This window comes from Artemia franciscana, chromosome 3, assembly GCF_032884065.1.
Source record: "Artemia franciscana chromosome 3, ASM3288406v1, whole genome shotgun sequence".
NCBI lineage: Eukaryota > Metazoa > Arthropoda > Branchiopoda > Anostraca > Artemiidae > Artemia > Artemia franciscana.
Genome location: NC_088865.1, coordinates 41,649,499 through 41,666,518, shown reverse-complemented (window position 1 = coordinate 41,666,518; position 17,020 = coordinate 41,649,499). Strand labels below are relative to the sequence as shown.

Sequence of the window (17,020 nt, the reverse complement as noted above, 5' to 3'; positions counted from 1 at the left end):
AATATAAAGGTTCCCCGAGCAAAAACACCCTTGAAAAAAACGCCTTGAAAAAAATGATATCCTGAAGAAAACATCTCTTATAGTATTATGTAATATCCTCCGTTCGCCTCGTCATTACGTAGCACCCCACACGTTTGCCCACCTTAGTTACAAGCGTTGATTCCCCACGGGGCCTGAAGAAACAAGTCGTGCGACAATGCGTCATCGTTAACACTAGTAAACATTCTCTATCAAGTAGGAACTGATGAAATCTTGAAGAAAACCGCCTTAAAACACCTTTAAATGTCTTGAAACGTCTTGAAAGAACTTCTTGAAGAAAAATGTCTTAAAAAACATTTTGAAATGTCCCAAAACGTCTTGAAGAAAAAATTCCTAAGACACTTCTTGAAATGTCTTAAAACGCCTTGAAAAGGATCTTAAAAACCCTTTGAAGAGAAACTTATTAAAAAATTGTCTTGAATTCTCTTGAAACGTTCTTTAAAAACGTCTTGACGGTGAATTTGGATGCTGGGAGCCCGATGGATTTTGCTGTTAGGCCCCGTTAGAAATCACTGCTAGGGGCCCCCACTGGAATTGGTGGCAAGGGTGCCCCGTTGGAATTGAAATCTAGGGGCCCCTGACGGAATTCCTTAATAGTGCCCCTTTTCGAATTGGATCTTAGTTCCCCAGTGAAATTGGATGCTAAGGCCCTGGTACTGATAGGGTCCGTTGATAGGGTCCTGATGGAAGTGGATGCTAGGGTCCCCTTTGGAATTTTAATCTTGACTCGAAATGTGAATTTCACCCATTTGAGTTTGTAATTGGCAATTTTTGAACTAAATATCTTACCTAGATATGAATCTTAAATGAAAAAAAGATCATTCTTTTTGTTTGTAACCAGTTTTATCAATCTCCTTGAAACTCGAAGCATTTGGATCTATAACAGGGGTTAGGGGGGAAAGTTAAGTGTATAGTTGTAATTTAAACTGAATAACTGATAATCCTTTAAATACGATTCATAGTTTTACTGCAGAACCATTTTTTTCGCCAATATCAAACAGTTCGTGGTAACGAACTGTAGTAAGCAGCGACCCGGCTCAATAGTAACCGATCTCTAAAAAACGGAATTTTGAAACTAATATTTACATCAAAATAATTGCATTTTAATTCTGATTTTAAATATATAAGTTTTATTAATTTTAGTCTTACCCATCAAAAGGTACGAGCCTGAATTTGCCTTATTTTAGAAAATAGGGGAAACCCCCCTAAAAGTAATGCAATCTTTCCTAGGGGTGATCGTATCGTCTCAACGATCCTAGAATGTCACGAGAAGGCTCATGCTAACGGAAATTAAAAGTACCAGTGCCCTCTTTAAGTGACCAAAAATTGGAGGGCACCTAGGCCCCCTCCCACCCTCTTTTTCCCCCAAAATCACCAGATCGAAATTCTGAGATTGCCATTTTGTTCAAAATAGCTATAAAACAAAATAACTATGTCTTTGGGGACGACTTACTCCCCCACAGTCCCCGTAGGAGGGGCTGCAAGTTACAAACTTTGACCGTTTTTTACATATACTAATGGTTATTGGGAAGTGTACAGACGTTTTCTGGGGGATTTTTTTTTTTGTTTTTTTTTTAGGAGGGTTACATGGCAGGATCTTTCCACGGAGGAATTTGTCATGGGGGAAGAAAATTTTAATGAAGGGGGCGCAGGACTTTCTAGCATTATTTAAAAAAATAATGAAAAAATTAATATGAAAGCTTTTTTAAATGAAAGTAAGGAGCAGAATTAAAACTTAAAACGAACAGAAATTAATACGCATATGAGGGGTTCACCTCCTCGTAATACCTCACTCTTTACGCTAAAGTGTTTTTAGTAATTTCAACTATTTATTCTACGGCCCTTGTGATTCAGGGGTCATTCTTAAGGATTTGGGACAAAATTCAAGTTTTAGTGTAAAGAGCGAGGTATTGACGAGGGGGTTAGCCCCCGCCCATATACGTAATAAAAACATACGATAATGGATGTTTGTTACATAAGTTAATTCGTAAATTACGTATATTTTTTACTAATGAAAACGCTCTTAAAAAATTAAAAGTTCTAGTTGCCTTTTTAAGTAATCAAAAAACTGGAGGGCAACTAGGCTACCTCCCCCGCTTGTTTTTTCTCAAAATATTCCGACTAAGACTATGAGAACGCCAAAAAAAAAACAATTTAAATGCAAATTTTGTTTTCATTATTTATGTGCGGAGAGCCAAAATCAAAGCTTGCATTACTTCAAAAACGTTCAGAAATTAAATAAAAAAACAAGTTTTTTTTAACTGAAAGTAAGGAGTGACATTAAAACTTAAAACGAACGGAAATTACTCCGTATATGAAAGGGGCTTTTCCTCCTTAACCCACGCTCTATACGCTAAGGTTTTGTACTGCTTTAAAAAGTTAAGAGAAAAAGTCAAACTTTAGCGTAAAGAACGGGGGGTTTAGAAGAAAAAGCCTCTTTCGTATACGGAGTAATTTCTGTTCGTTTTAAGTTTTAATGTCGCTCCTTACTTTCAGTTAAAAAAAATTGTTTTTTTATATTTAATAGCTATAGAGACAAATATAGCTAAGCGTCTCTCACTAATAGATTACATTTCAATTAATTGTCATTAAAAAGTATCATTGTATAGATTGAAATGGTGGAAGAAATAAAATTTATTTTTTCTTGGCAAAATGTGAAGTTTTTACATTTTTGTAGGTGGTGGTGATGGTTGACCAATTACATCTACTCAACGGCAATTAAAATTAGATGGTAGTTTTTTTGTAGATACTATATTTTTGTTAAACTCCAACGTGTCCACTAACGGTATACACATTTTGAAGTTAAGTAAATTTCAAGTAAGAATGTTTTTAACTATAATCAAAATGATGGTTTTGCATGCTAGCGCATCTCTTTATATAGGGTAGTTACCTATTGCCATAGAATCTTTCAAATTTTAATGTTTACATTATTTAAAATTTGTTTTCTTCCTATGTAGAATCTCTCGGCCCTGCTGCGTAAATGTCAGGTTCGTGACCCGAGGATACACAAGGTTACATGGTACCTCTGTGTAGGAAGAAATGCTCTGGCTATCGCAGCTGGATGTATAATCAGTTTTTACCTCTCATCAGGCGTGTCGAGCAGTCTCACTCTAACAGGTAGGTATATTTGCATCGAAGGCTTTAGGGCAGGCCTAATTCTTTGCAAAACATATTTAGGATTCTGTTTCGGGTGGGTGGGGGGAGAAGAAGGGGAGTCCCTATTCATGTTAATGTGAGTTTCTAAGACTTTATAGAATTTCTTAAGATTTTTTAAAAGAAAAAAACTCTAACCTATCCACCACGAAAACCATAAATTACCGTTATTACATTACTGGATCTCTTTTATTGTGGCCTTTTCTTTCGCGAATCAATGCAAACCAAATATACCTATAAAATCAACCATGCAGTACCTAGGTGTTTTAAGATAAACTAAAACCCCATCCTATTTCTGTCTACTTTTACGTTTTATTTCTTCTCTTTTTCATTTTATTTTATTCTCTTTCTCAATTTTCGCTTCTTTTTGATTGTTTGACACAGATTTAAATCGGTTTTGACATAAAATTTTCATTAGTAATACGATGAAGCTAGTAAACGCCACCAAGACTGTTTCAAAGGATTAAGTTCAATTGAATTTGCTTTTGAAAACATAAAAAGAGCTTATCTCTCATTTTTTATGAGGTAGAGAGTTTATCTCTAAACCTTTCTCTTATTACAGCCCATGAAAGCAGGATTGAATCAAACTTTTTGTAAAGCTTACTGATTGAGATTACTGATTAGGTAGCTGGTTACCAAAAACAGGCCTGAAGTTATATCTCTGAAGAACATCTAGCAAATCCTTCTGCGTTTCTACTAATACCTGAACTTCAAAACCCCATTTGACCACTGCAGCCTCCAATATTCTAATCTTGGCTTTTAGGATTTTCTTCCTGAATTCTATGCAATTTCGATACTTAGAGGAGAAATGAAAATTTGAAAAGTATAACTCTAGATAATTATTCTTAAGGTAATCTAAAGGGGGAAGGGAGGTAGTTTGGACTAATATTAGGAGGAAACACTAATATTAGGAGGAAACGTGTCCCTGCATAAACTTATAGGAGGATTATTATATCAGTTAGTATTTTTAGACTTAGAAAAATTCACACGAATTATTCAACGCTCTTAAAAAAATCATCTAGTTGCTTTTACCATAACAGCTGCTAAAAATCATTTTTATTTCTCACTCTTCTAAAGCCCACTTTTCTTACTAGTATTTATATTTTCTGCTTTTTCTATAAACAAACTAAATTTATATTTTTCCTATATTGTGATTGAATAAGCTAACTTATACGTAAACGTTATACGAGTTGGAAACATTAAAAACTATACACCTAGTATCAAAAATTATTCGAATATTAGTTATAATACCTCCTTTTTTTTCTGAACTGTTATCCTACTTTCTTTGAATTTCTCCCTTGGATTGGTTTATAAATAAAGAATTAAACATCCAAAAATAGAAATTTCCATCTTCAAATTTCATAGAACTAAAAAAAATTCTTGCTATGCAGAATAAACGAAGAATTTGATTGCTAAAACCGAAAGCAATTTGACACTAATGACGTATTGCTCAACTATTCAACAACAAATTTATATCATATTATTGCCCTGTGCTTTTATATTTGGTCTTGAAAAATTTTAATTTTTATAAACAACAGAGAAAAATACCTGTTGTTTCTATTTTTCTGTACTTTTTGGGATAAGGCACTTTCTCGCATTTTGTCTCATATTTTCATTATATTGTTTTTAGTATTTAGCACTTCTTCTAAAATATGAAAGTAAATTATTTCACACGTCAATCAAACAATGTGTAATTTATACCAATTTTATTACGTGTAAAACTTCATGCCGGTATTGCGCCTGTCTCTACTTCAAACAACTCATAATCATACCTGAGCATAGTGTATGGAACAATATAGCCTGTAAACCGGTTTTTATATTCTTCCAAAATACCATCTTTGAATATTTTATTCTCTGAACAGACAAAGTTGAAAAAAGTGCCATTTCCAAGCATAATGCCGATATTGTATTAGGTGTTGACAAAATAAAGCCTTTTTCCATTAGAGTTAAATATTTATTTCAAGTTATTTCTCATAATATTAAATCTACATTGAATAGAACTTACGGAATAAAAATTTGTCTCTTAGTTTATAATCCGTTCCATTCTTAGTGATCTTTGAAGAATAAAGCTTGCTGAATGGTCAAAAAGTTCGTGGTAACGAACTCTAAATAAGGAGCAATACGGTTACTCAATAGTAACCAAAACTCTAAAGACGAGATTTTGATACCAATAGATATAAAAAAGGATTAGATTTTTATTTTGATTTCAAGTATTTAAGTTTCATTAAGTTTAGTCTTACCCATCAAACGTTATGAGCCTGAGAAAATGTACCTTATTTACGAAAAAAGGAGAAACACCCTTTAAATGTTATTGAATCCTAATGAAAACAAAACTATCAGATTCAGCGTATCAGAGAACCCTTTCGTGGAGGTTTCAAGCTTCTATCTGAAAAACCGTAGAATTTCGTATTTTTTGCCAGAAGAAAGATCGCGGATACGTGTTTATTTTATTTTGTTTCATTTTTTCCCCAGAGGTGTTCGTATCGACCCAGAGGTGCTAGAATATTGTGAAAAGGCTCAATCGAATGGAAATTAAAAGTTCTAGTGCCCTTTTTAAGTGATCAAAAAGAATGGAGGGCAAATAGGCCCAATCCCCCACCCTTTCTCCCCCAAAATTGTTTGATTACAATTTGGAGATAACCATTTTGTTCATCATAGTTGAAAGGCTCAATAAATATGCCTGTGGATATAAAACGACCCCTCTAACCACAGACCCAGGGGAAAGGTCATTAAGTTATAAAAATTGCCCTTGTTTAAGCATAGTTTTCGTTATTGGGAAGCACGCATACATTTTAGGATGGGAAGAGGAATTTTTGCTTTTTTTCACTGGGGAACTTTCCATGTGGAGGTAAGTTTCCAGGGGTGAGCTTGTCAGAGGAAATTATACACTGGGGAAATTTGCCAGAATTTCGATACAAATTCTTTTTACATTTATTGCTTTCTCTTTTCCGTGGAGCTGTTAGAGGGGATTGCCCTGGGTAAATTTTCACCGGGATTGAATCGTCTTTACGGTATATCCGTAAAGAGGGTATTTCTCCGTAAAGGTGGGGCCAGATTTCCTGGGTTTATTTAAAAACGATAAGAAATTCAATAATAAAATATATTTTCAACCGTATAAGAAGGGGGTTGCCTTCTTCTCAACATCTTCCTCTTTGTGCTAAAGTTTTAATTTTGCCCCAATTCTTTAAGAACGACTCCTTAAACACAAGGGCCGTTTAATTGGAACAATAAGAAGCTTTTTTCAAAAGTACTAAAAAAGTTTAGCGTAAAGAGTGAGATATCATGGGCACCGACAGGGGAGGGGGGCGTGGCCCCTCGGATACTTTGGACTATAGAGTAAATGTAAGGAAACCAAAGGAAAGAGAGCAGAATGGGGGGAAATCCTGAAAAATGTGTGTAGCCCCATTAATGGCTGCCTGCCAATAGATTTTGACCATTATTCAAGAAAATAAAAGTTCTAATTTCTGACTGAGTGACCCCTTTCAAGTTGTTCCACAAAAATTTTTCCATATGATTTGATTGGAGCAACAAAAAATTCAAATCCTTCATAGTAATAAATGGTAAGTAAATAACGATCCTTGTCAATAACGGAGGTATAAGCGCCTAACTATTGATAACATTCAATAAAAGAATCAGCTGTTTATGGTAATCCTAAATATGTATTTGTGTATTAGTAATTAGTGCATTTATTAGCACACAAGAAAGTCTGTATAATTATAGAAAACACAAGGAGAACAACTTAATAAGGGACAATTTTGGTAAAAATATGCCGTCAACTTTTGCTTGCATTGCAAGGGTACCCATGAGCTGGTTTATACTACTACTACTACTAATAATAATAACTCACCGCAACACCAAGCCGCCTGAGGCCAACACAGCAACGCACGCTCCTCCTCCAACCTAATCTATTTAAAGCCTCCCTCTTTAAACCCTCCCAGGAAGTTCCCATTTCCTTTAAATCTTTATTTATGACATCCTCCCAACCCAGACAAGGACGACCTGCTTTCCATGTAGCCCCAGACGGTTGGCCAAAAAGGACAATCTTCGGTAATCTGTCATCCTTCATCCATAGAACGTGGCCTAGCCATCTCAACCTTTCTTTCATTATAGCCCTAGAAAGTGGGATTGAACCACATTTTTCGTACAACCTACTGTTTGAAATACAGTCAGTCAGCCGGGTTCCCAGAACAATCCGTAGGCAATTTCTCTGGAAAACATCTAGTAAATTTTCATCTGCTTTTCGGAGCGCCCATGCTTCGGAGCCATATTTGACCACTGTCATCACTGTAGCTTCCAATATTCTAATCTTGGTTTGCAGACTTATCTTTCTATTCTTCCAAACTTTTTTTAACTGTGAAAAAACACCCCGAGCCTTAGCCATTCTACTTATAACATCTTCACTGTTCCCACCATCTTTACTAATAATACTACCAAGATAACTGAAGCTCCCAACCTAGTAAATCTTTTTGTTTCCTAATGTCACCTGTTCATCTTCACTTATTCCTAGCCTTAGTGACTTAGTCTTCTTAGCATTAATTTTTAAGCCTGTTTTAGCACCCTGAACTCGCAAAACCTCTAAAAATTCATTCATTTTGCTCACACTTTGTTCTAATATAATATGATATTATATATGAATAAATATAATATAAATAAATATAATATCTAATATGAAGCTATAGTCAGAAATGCTTCCCCTGAACGAAATGCTGGAAATTTCTGTATTATAATATATAATACGTATTATGTATGAATAAATATAATATAAATAAATATAATACCTAATATGAAGCCACTATAATCAGAAATACTTTCCCTGAACGAAATGCTGGGAATTTCCGTATTTTCACCTTTTTTTGTGTTTTTCATTTACTTTTTTCCCAGGAGTGATTGTATCTCTCTAGTTGTCACTTTCAAAAAGATTGATTTTTTTTTTACAGTTATGAAGTACAACGTGGTCAAATATATTGGCTTTTGGTGTTCAAAATTAAATTAAACATATTGACTTAAAAATGTTTATCTGATTTTTTTAATCTTAGTTTTAATGTTTTACTTTGAACAAACTACTTTGATTATGCGTAACTTCTTATTAACACCGAGTCTAAAGGTATTTAATGTTTTGGCGTTTGATAGCCAAGTTCAAAACCGTCGATATTGTTAAAAAATATCCGTTCAATGCCTTGGCATTGCTCAGTAGAACCGAATGCTTGGAGTGTATATACTAGTTTGTGTACTTAGGCTATTGTTTTGTGTATTTTTTTTAGTTACTTACTTTTCTCATTTTTATATACTTTTACTTTGATTCACATGCTTTTTTCCATTGCCTTAAAATAAGGTTAGTCTGTAAGCTTCATGAAATAAAGTATTTTTTTCAACTGAAAATAAGGAGCAACATCAAAACTTAAAACGAACAGAAATTGTTACATATATGAGGGGTTTTGATGTTTTGATGTTGATGTTGAAGTTTTGATGTTGCTCCTTACTTTCAGATGAAAAAGTCGTTTTTGTTTAATTTCTAATAGTTTTTCAAATAACGCCAGGATACCTAGCTCCACATCCACAGAAAAATCCCCCTCCCCATAGAAGTATCCTCTGGACAATTCAATTCCGGCGAAAATTTACCCTGGGCAATTAATCTTTACATCTCCACACGGAAAATTGAATCGGTAAAGAGAAATCAAGACGTATAAAGAAATTTCGTATAGAAATTCTGGAAAATTCACCCAGTGTAAAATTTCTCCTGAAAAGTTCACCCCCTGGAAACTTCCCTCTCTATAGAAAAGTTTCCCAGCAGAACATGCTCCCTTCCCTCCCACCCAAAAAAAAATAATATATGCTTGTCCCAATAGAAAATAGAGCAATGAGTAAATTTATAACTTAAAAACCTTTCTCAAGAGGCTTCAGGGGGCCATTTTATGTCTAAAGACATAGTTATTTGGCCTTTGAACTATTCTGAAAAAATCTATCTCAAGATTTTGATCAAACGATTTTTGGAAAAAAGTGGCTGGGGAGGGGATCTAGTTGCTCTTCAATTTTTATTCACTCGGAAAGGGCACTAGAACTAGAGTTAACCATTTCCCAACGTTCTAGGCCCACTGGGTCGGTACGATTACCCCTGAAAAAAAAACTAATTACGCATCCGTGATCTTTCTTCTGGCAAAAGTTACAAAATTCAATATTTTTGCAGATATGAGCTTGAAACCTCTACAGTATAATTCTTTGATACACTGAATCTGATGATGTTTTTTTCATTAAAATTCTATCACTTCTTGGGGGCCTTTTCCCCTTTTTTCGAAAATCAGACAAATTTTCGCAGGCTCGTAGCTTCTGATGGGTAAAACTAAACTTAATGAAACTCATATATTTGGAATCCGCATAAGCCATTTTTTTATATATACATATATATTGGTATCAAAATTTTATTTTTTAGAGTTTCGGTTATTATCGAGCCGGTCGCTCCTTCCTTACAGTTCATTACCATGAACTGATTGATATTCCATCAAAATCCAAATAGAGATCATTGAAATATTTATATTTTTTTCTGCACTACCAAAAGCACTTTAAAGTTTCATGAAAAGTAATTGAACAAATAAAAAATTGTTTTTCAACTAAAGTAAGGAGCAAGTTTAAAATTTTAAATTAAATATAAATTACTCTGTATGTAAGGGGGACTGCCCCCTTCTCAACACTTTGTTCATTAAACAAAAGTTTTTTAGAGTTTTGAAAAAAAAATTTCCAATTGTATATTTTCTTAAAAATTTGGGAAAAAGCTAAACTTCACAGTAGAGAGTAGGGAGCTAAGGAACAGACAACCCCCTTCATACAAAGATTATTCTGTTCAAGTAGGTTCCAAATCTGTTCCATGCTTTCAGTTGAAAAGCTCTTTTTTTATTGTTTAATTTCTGTTTCTTTTCCAAATGATACCCATCCCTAGCCAAGATATTAAATAAAAAAAGCAAGTTTTTTCAACTGAAAGTAAAAAGCGACATTAAAACTCAAAACGAACATAAATTACTCCGTTTATCGAAGGGGCTGTTCCCTCCTCAACCCCCCGCACTTTACGCTAAAGTTTGACTCTTTCTCTCAATTTTAAAACAGTGAAAAACTTCAGCGTAAATACCGGGGCGTTGAGGAGGGAACAACCCTTTTCATATACGAAGTAATTTCTGTTCGTTTAAGTTTTAGTGTCGCTCTTTACTTTCAGTTAAAAAACTTGTTTTTTTATTATTTAATTTCTGAACGTTTTTGAATCAATGCATGTTTTGATTTTGGCTCTCTGCACATGAATACTTAAAATGAAATTTGCTTATTAATTTTTTTGGCTAAATGGCTTTTTCTTAGTTTTGATCGGACGATTTTGAGAAAAAAGGGGTGAAGGAGGAGGTCTAGTTGCCCTTCAATCTTTTGGTTACTTAAAAAGGCAACTAGAACTTTTAATTTTTTACGAACGTTTTAATTATACATAACTTAAGAATTAACTTGCGTAATGAAATTCTATATTCGTATATTTTTACTACGTATATCAGGGGGGTTTGCCCCCTCTTTAATACCTTGCACTCTACACCAAAGCTTAAATGTTGTCCCAATTCTTTAAGAATGACACCTGAATCATAAAGGCCGTAGAATAAATAGTTGAAATTAAAAAAAATACTTTAGCGTAAAAAGCAGGTATTTAGAAGGAGATGAGCACCTCATACACGTAATAATTTTTGTTCGTTTGTTTTAATGCTACTCCTTACTTTCAGTTGAAAAAACGTATTCATATTTATTTTTCCATTGTTTTTTGTTTTAAATAATGCTAGAAATTCCTGCGCCACATTCATAGAAATTCTCTCGTCCCATAAAAAATTCCTCCAATAGAAAGATCCTTCCACGTGTCCCCCTCCCCCAACCTCCTCCCTAAACAAGAAAAAAATTCCCCTGAAAAGGTCTGTACACTTCCTAATAGTCATTATTATATGTAAACACTGGTCAAAGCTTGTAACTTGCAGCCCGTCCCCTGGGGACTGTGAGGGCCGTCCCCAAAGACATAATTATTAGGCTTTTCGACAATGCTGAAAAAATGGCTATTTCAAAATTTTGACTCGTTGCCTTTGGAAAAAATGAGTGTGGGAGGGGGTCTAGGTGCCCTCCAATTTTGTGGTCACTTAAAAAGGATACTAAAACTTTCAATTTCCGCTAGAATGATCCCTCTCGCCACATTCTAGGACCCCTGGGTCGATCCTATCACCCCTGGAAAAAAACCCTCACCCGTGAATGGTCTTCTGGCAAAAAATATGAAATTCCACATTTTTGTAGATAGGAGCTTGAAACTTCTACAGTTGGGTTCTCTAATACGCTGTTACTGATGGTGTGATTTTCGTTAAGATTCTATGACTTTTAGGGGGTGTTTTCCCCGATTTCTCAAAATAAGGCAAATTTTCTCAGGCTCGTAACTTTTGATAAGTAGAATTAAATTTGATAAAGCTTATATATTTAAAGTCAGCATAAAAAACCAATTCTTTTAATGTATCTATTAGTATCAAAACTCCATTTTTAGAGTTTCGTTTACTACTGAGTCGGTCCTTACTACAGTTCGTTACCACAAATTGTTTAAATCTCTGGTTAATTGTTTTAAAAGTGTGCAAATCAATAATTTTAAGTTGATTAGTAGTCTTACTTTTAAATTTGCAATTTCAATTTTGGATAAAATTTGAATATACTTAAATGATTGACAATGAATAGTAGTTTTGGTAAAAGTCCTTATTTATATTACTACTAAAGAATTTCGGTTGTATGAAAAGGAGTATTATCGTTTGTATGGATGGAAATTATGTGAGATTTTTGATCTTCTACATAACTGAAACCATCACAACTTCTACAACAGTATTTTCTTATCGATAACAACATTACATACATTCGTTTAAATACATTGAAGTACTTAATATAAATAGAAAAAGAAAAATATCACCATTTAAATTTCTAGCAGTATTTGCCAGCCCAAAGAAACATTTTAATTAATTCCCACTCCCACCCCCCTACAAGAAATCACAACCTCTACAATAGGATTTCTTATTGATAACAACATTACATGCATTCGTGTAAATACATTAAAGCACTTCAATGTATGAATACATTAAATAATATTTTTCATAGAAAAATATCACCATTTAAAACTGCGGAAAAATAAGTTCCTAGTAGCATTTGCCACCCCAAAGACATCTCCTGGCGGGGCCGACGATGATCTGCCTTGCCTTTTCCATCTCTATACTGATAGATATGGGAATGTAACATTTTAGCTGTATAGAGAAACAATTTACTCAATTCCTAATCCCCCTACCTCTTTCAACATTTATCTGAAGCCTCAGGTAGAAGTCCTCAGGTGTAAGCAGTTTGTCCATTGAAATACACTTTTGCAGGAATCTACCCTACCCCCACCAAAATAATGACCCACCCCCTTTCATTATAGCTGATGTGCAATTACAGATCACCGAACGTATCCTAATTTCATTACAAATAAAGCGAATCAACTTCATTGAATCCAGTACTGCCACCGTTTGGCCTTACTTTTATTGAAACTGGGAAGCCTAAAATATAGTTATTAAACTAATAAATCAATTAGCTATTCAGAATTTGAAATTGATTGTAAACTCGTCCTCTTAAGGGTAAAGTCGTAGTTTGGTGCACTAAACCACCTAAACTGTCACCCAAACACCACTGCTATTTTGGTGTCTGCCCCCTCCCCTGGAAAATTTTCTGCCGGTGCCTTTGCGAGGTGCTGAGGAGGAGGCGATCCCATTCATATACAAGATATTCTCTGTTCGTTTTAATTATTAAAGGTGCTCCTTATTTTAAGCTGAAACAACTTGCTTTCTGTATTTAATTCATAAGAAGAAAAGGATTTAAAGCCTATGGCAAGTCTTGTTGGTCGAAGAGCTAATTTGGCTTCCCTAAAAGAGAAGTGAATGCTGTTAATCTTTTCTGAGAAATTAAAAGTGATTATCGTTTCCTGATCAACCCCATGAAAAATGAGAAATAAAAAATAAAAATTGTTTCAAAGTTTGATAAAAAAATAACCGAAACTTGATAACAGGTTAAGAACATCAAGCATAGTGAAAGAAAGAAAGAAAAAGAACATTTTGGAAAGACAGAGCTCAAAAGCTTCTGTTACCTTTGCCGCGTAATTGACTTTCCCTATATCTTTGTTGTGTGTCATGGATCCTACTTGCTGTAAAGGCTTCAACTTTGGACATTTTAGTTTTGTCGTAGTATTTATTTTAAAACATGTTTTGGGATACCTCCATTATCATTAATGATCAACATTGAGTACCCGACATTGTCGGAAAAAAGATTATATGATTCCACCAAGTGCTCAAATGATTTATAGATTTGCAAATTATATAGGATTTTTGTATCTTTCTTATATAAATCAGTTTCTGCCTTAAACTCCAATATTCACTGTAGAGTGTACACTAGCTTTGATATTTTGATTTCCAACAGCTTTAACTCTCTTCTTACACCAACTGTGCAATGGGTAAAAAGTTTTTATATTTAATAGTGATTCAGGAAATTACGGGGATGGGAAAGGGGATTAAATTTAGGGGTTGGCGATACTGTGAAAAAAAGTAAGAAAAATAAATGTAAATTTAAGAAGCTAGGAAAAATTGGAAAAAAAAATCTATATTCAGGGGAGAGTTGGGATGCGTCAATACAAAATAACTACCATAAATTATCTTATTTTCTTCTAAAAGTTGTTTTTTTGTCCGCACACACGCTCATAAAATTGGTTTCATTACTTTTTCTTATCCTGCATAATTCAGACAGAGAAACAGAAAATTTACTTGAAAAAATTGTTTGATTGAAAGACTTTTGGTTCTTTGTACAGATTTAAAATTTCATTCATAGGAACCACAAGGTTTTGTGATCTTTCTTTTTGTTAGCTCGACATAGTGACAATGGGTAAACATAACAATGGTGAAAAATGTGTTTTATTTGGCATCCGTATCTGACATACGCTTAAGAAATAAAATATCATTTCTGAAAAAAACATCAATGAAACAACTGGAATTAAAGCCATCTTTTTAACAGCAATGTATAGGAGAAAAAAAAATCTTCTTTCCTCTTTCGATTTGGTTTACTGGGAGATTTTGCTTGAATTGGTCTGTTTACAGTCCATACAAGAAAAATATAAAATAATTATAATGAACTTATTGAAGCTTTCAATATGGTTGAAGCTTTCTTTACACCTGTCAAATTATTAACGTTCTTAGCAGCCACTTTTTTTTATGATTCATGTAAATTAGTAGTGGGGGCATTGTGGATCGAATCCTGATCCCAACACATTTTGTACAACTTCTCCGAGACGCAGGTGAAACCTAAAGTACCTAATAATGCAGTGGAAATTACTGCATTATTATTGCATTACTGCAATTACATTAAGTGGTTGCCGCCTAATCCTAGAATGGGACGAAATGTTTTCGTGATATGTTATATCATTATGCAAATTCAAGTCAGAGGAAGAGTTATGCTTTGCGGCAAAAGTGAATATAATGCATAAACAAAGATTAAAAGACGCACTAAATTCATTAGTGAAATAAATTGAAGACGACGATCTGAATCGATAAGAAAAAAGGAGTAAGTTTGTTACTAGCGAGAAATAATCTTTGTTACTCTATAATTTGTAGTGAAAGTGTCAGGATTAAAAATGACTGGATTAGAGAAGCGGAAATCATTGGAAATCTTGTGACTTTGGAAAAATGTTTGATTCTACATGATGATTTTTTAGAGTTATCTCTTGAAAGAAAAATATTCTCTCAAAGAAAGCTTAACGGTGTAATGAGAAATGAGTTTCCGTCTTTGGACTATTGTATGAAACTTTCACGTTGTGGCCTAGATTCATGTAGTCAATCTATCGATATACTAATTGAAACAAAACAAAACGATGCTGTGATTTTGCTTTTAACCATCACCTAGAATACCATTTTGCAAAACAGCAAGAAATAAATTGACAATCTTTTCTTAACAAGTTCTGTGACATCACTCGATTACTCCTCGTCCTAGAAGGCATTCATTTTATTGATCGCGAGTGCAAGTTATTTCTTTTTAGCAGTGAGATTGTAAACATTGAAAATGTTTTACAAATATCCATTATGTTTGTATACAACTAGCAGTTGGTCATCCCGTGAGAATTGTACTTTTGTTGATGAATATAATGAAAAGTGTAGATTATGCAATCCATGTAAATTGCATAGAGGATACGCAGTGAAGATTAAAGACTGTAATTACTGTCTTGAAGAGATTTGTAATTCTCACACTAGAAGTTTCCTATGCTCCAATTGTCACTATGATAAATGTTATCAATGGGAAAATACAAATTAGTATGATTGCAAAAACACCCTAAACGTGATTTCAGTTTATTGTTAAGAGACTAGTATTGTCGTGGTTTTTAATTGTATTGGGAGAAATAACCTGGTCTACACTTCAATTGTTGCAAGAATAAAAGGGTCTGGTTTCTAGGACGACGCTGTGAAGATACAGGCTACTATGATTATAAGCCTACTAAATTTAATTTGGCTGTTACAGAAAGTGCTTCTTCATATGATAATTTTGTGTGTGACATTGCTTCAAATAAGCAAATTGAAACACGTGGATTTTATAATATGAATCAGAATAGTAATATTGACTTTACAAAGAGATATAATAAAAATGAAGTTACATTATATTGTAGAAAATGTGATTCTGACTTTGCATACTAAGATGAATACAAGTTGAATCCGGATGAGCTTTCGCCACTTATCATTAACGATGGTTACCTGTACATGTAAGAAAAAATCTAAAGGCCACAGAATCTTGTACACATAAGTTTCATTAATAAGCAAACTAACAAACATTTTTAGAGCATTCTACTCTCAGGGCACTGAAATTTATATTATACAGGTAGAAAAGGGTATTTTCAACAAGAAAGACGTTCAACCAAGGATTATCACCAGAAATTCTAAGACGTTTACTGTAAGTACATATGCGAAACCGTAAAATAAAGTATAATATTGCATGGAAACCACAACTTTTGACGGATAAATGTTGTAGTTGCACCCGATATTGCATAGTAGACTTTTCACTTTGCTCAAGAAAGTTTTTAATATGAGGTATGTAGAATATATACGGCAGGCCAAGAGGACGAAAAATTCAACATTCTTCGCAGTTTGAAAAATTCATAGCAGTTGGTGGGTTTCTCTTAACAATAATAAGGATGATTTTAACACTTTGGATATGGTCAAGAAAATCCGAAGGCAAGCAATAGAATTTGTATTTGCACATGTAAGGCTCCAGATTAAATACATTGGTAATTTGAGTTGTGTTCAAGGTGCCTAATAGAACAGTCTGATTGAACACTGCCTTCAGGGGTGATTTCCCAATACGCTTCAAATTGATTAATTGAGATTATTGCAAAACTCTCCACCAATAGTTCGGCAAAAGTGCACTCTAAACGTTGCTTTTCCCATTCGAACAATAGTCATATCTTAAGTACCGGACATATCCAATGCAATGATACAATGAGTTTTTGCAAACATTTCTTCGGTTATACCATTTTCAAATAATTGTGAATCTCGATATCGAGATTTATTGTCAATTCGTTTAAAGTCTCTTAGGATATATCAAAGGATAAATTGTAGAGGGGAATCCTATTTACTTTACATACAAGACACAAAAGTCCAAACATTTCAAATTTACGTGGGGAATTTGTCCGCGATTCAACGACACCTGCAATTTCTGGATTCTAAAGTTTAAATGCATTTTTTTGCATTTTAAAGAGTGAATGGCCTTGACCTTTGCTTTTCGAACTGAAGCATTT

The 17,020-nt window shown here is 33.9% G+C and overlaps 1 protein-coding gene across 1 annotated transcript in view; it reads left to right on the top strand.

The window, feature by feature from the left end:
• LOC136025275 (sodium-independent sulfate anion transporter-like) overlaps positions 1-17,020 on the top strand; it is a 97,626-nt gene that overhangs the window by 26,332 nt on the left and 54,274 nt on the right. The window contains exon 5 of the mRNA XM_065701155.1: positions 2,997-3,156. Within this exon, the coding sequence (XP_065557227.1) occupies positions 2,997-3,156 (160 nt within the window). The remainder of the gene's footprint in view (positions 1-2,996; positions 3,157-17,020) is intronic.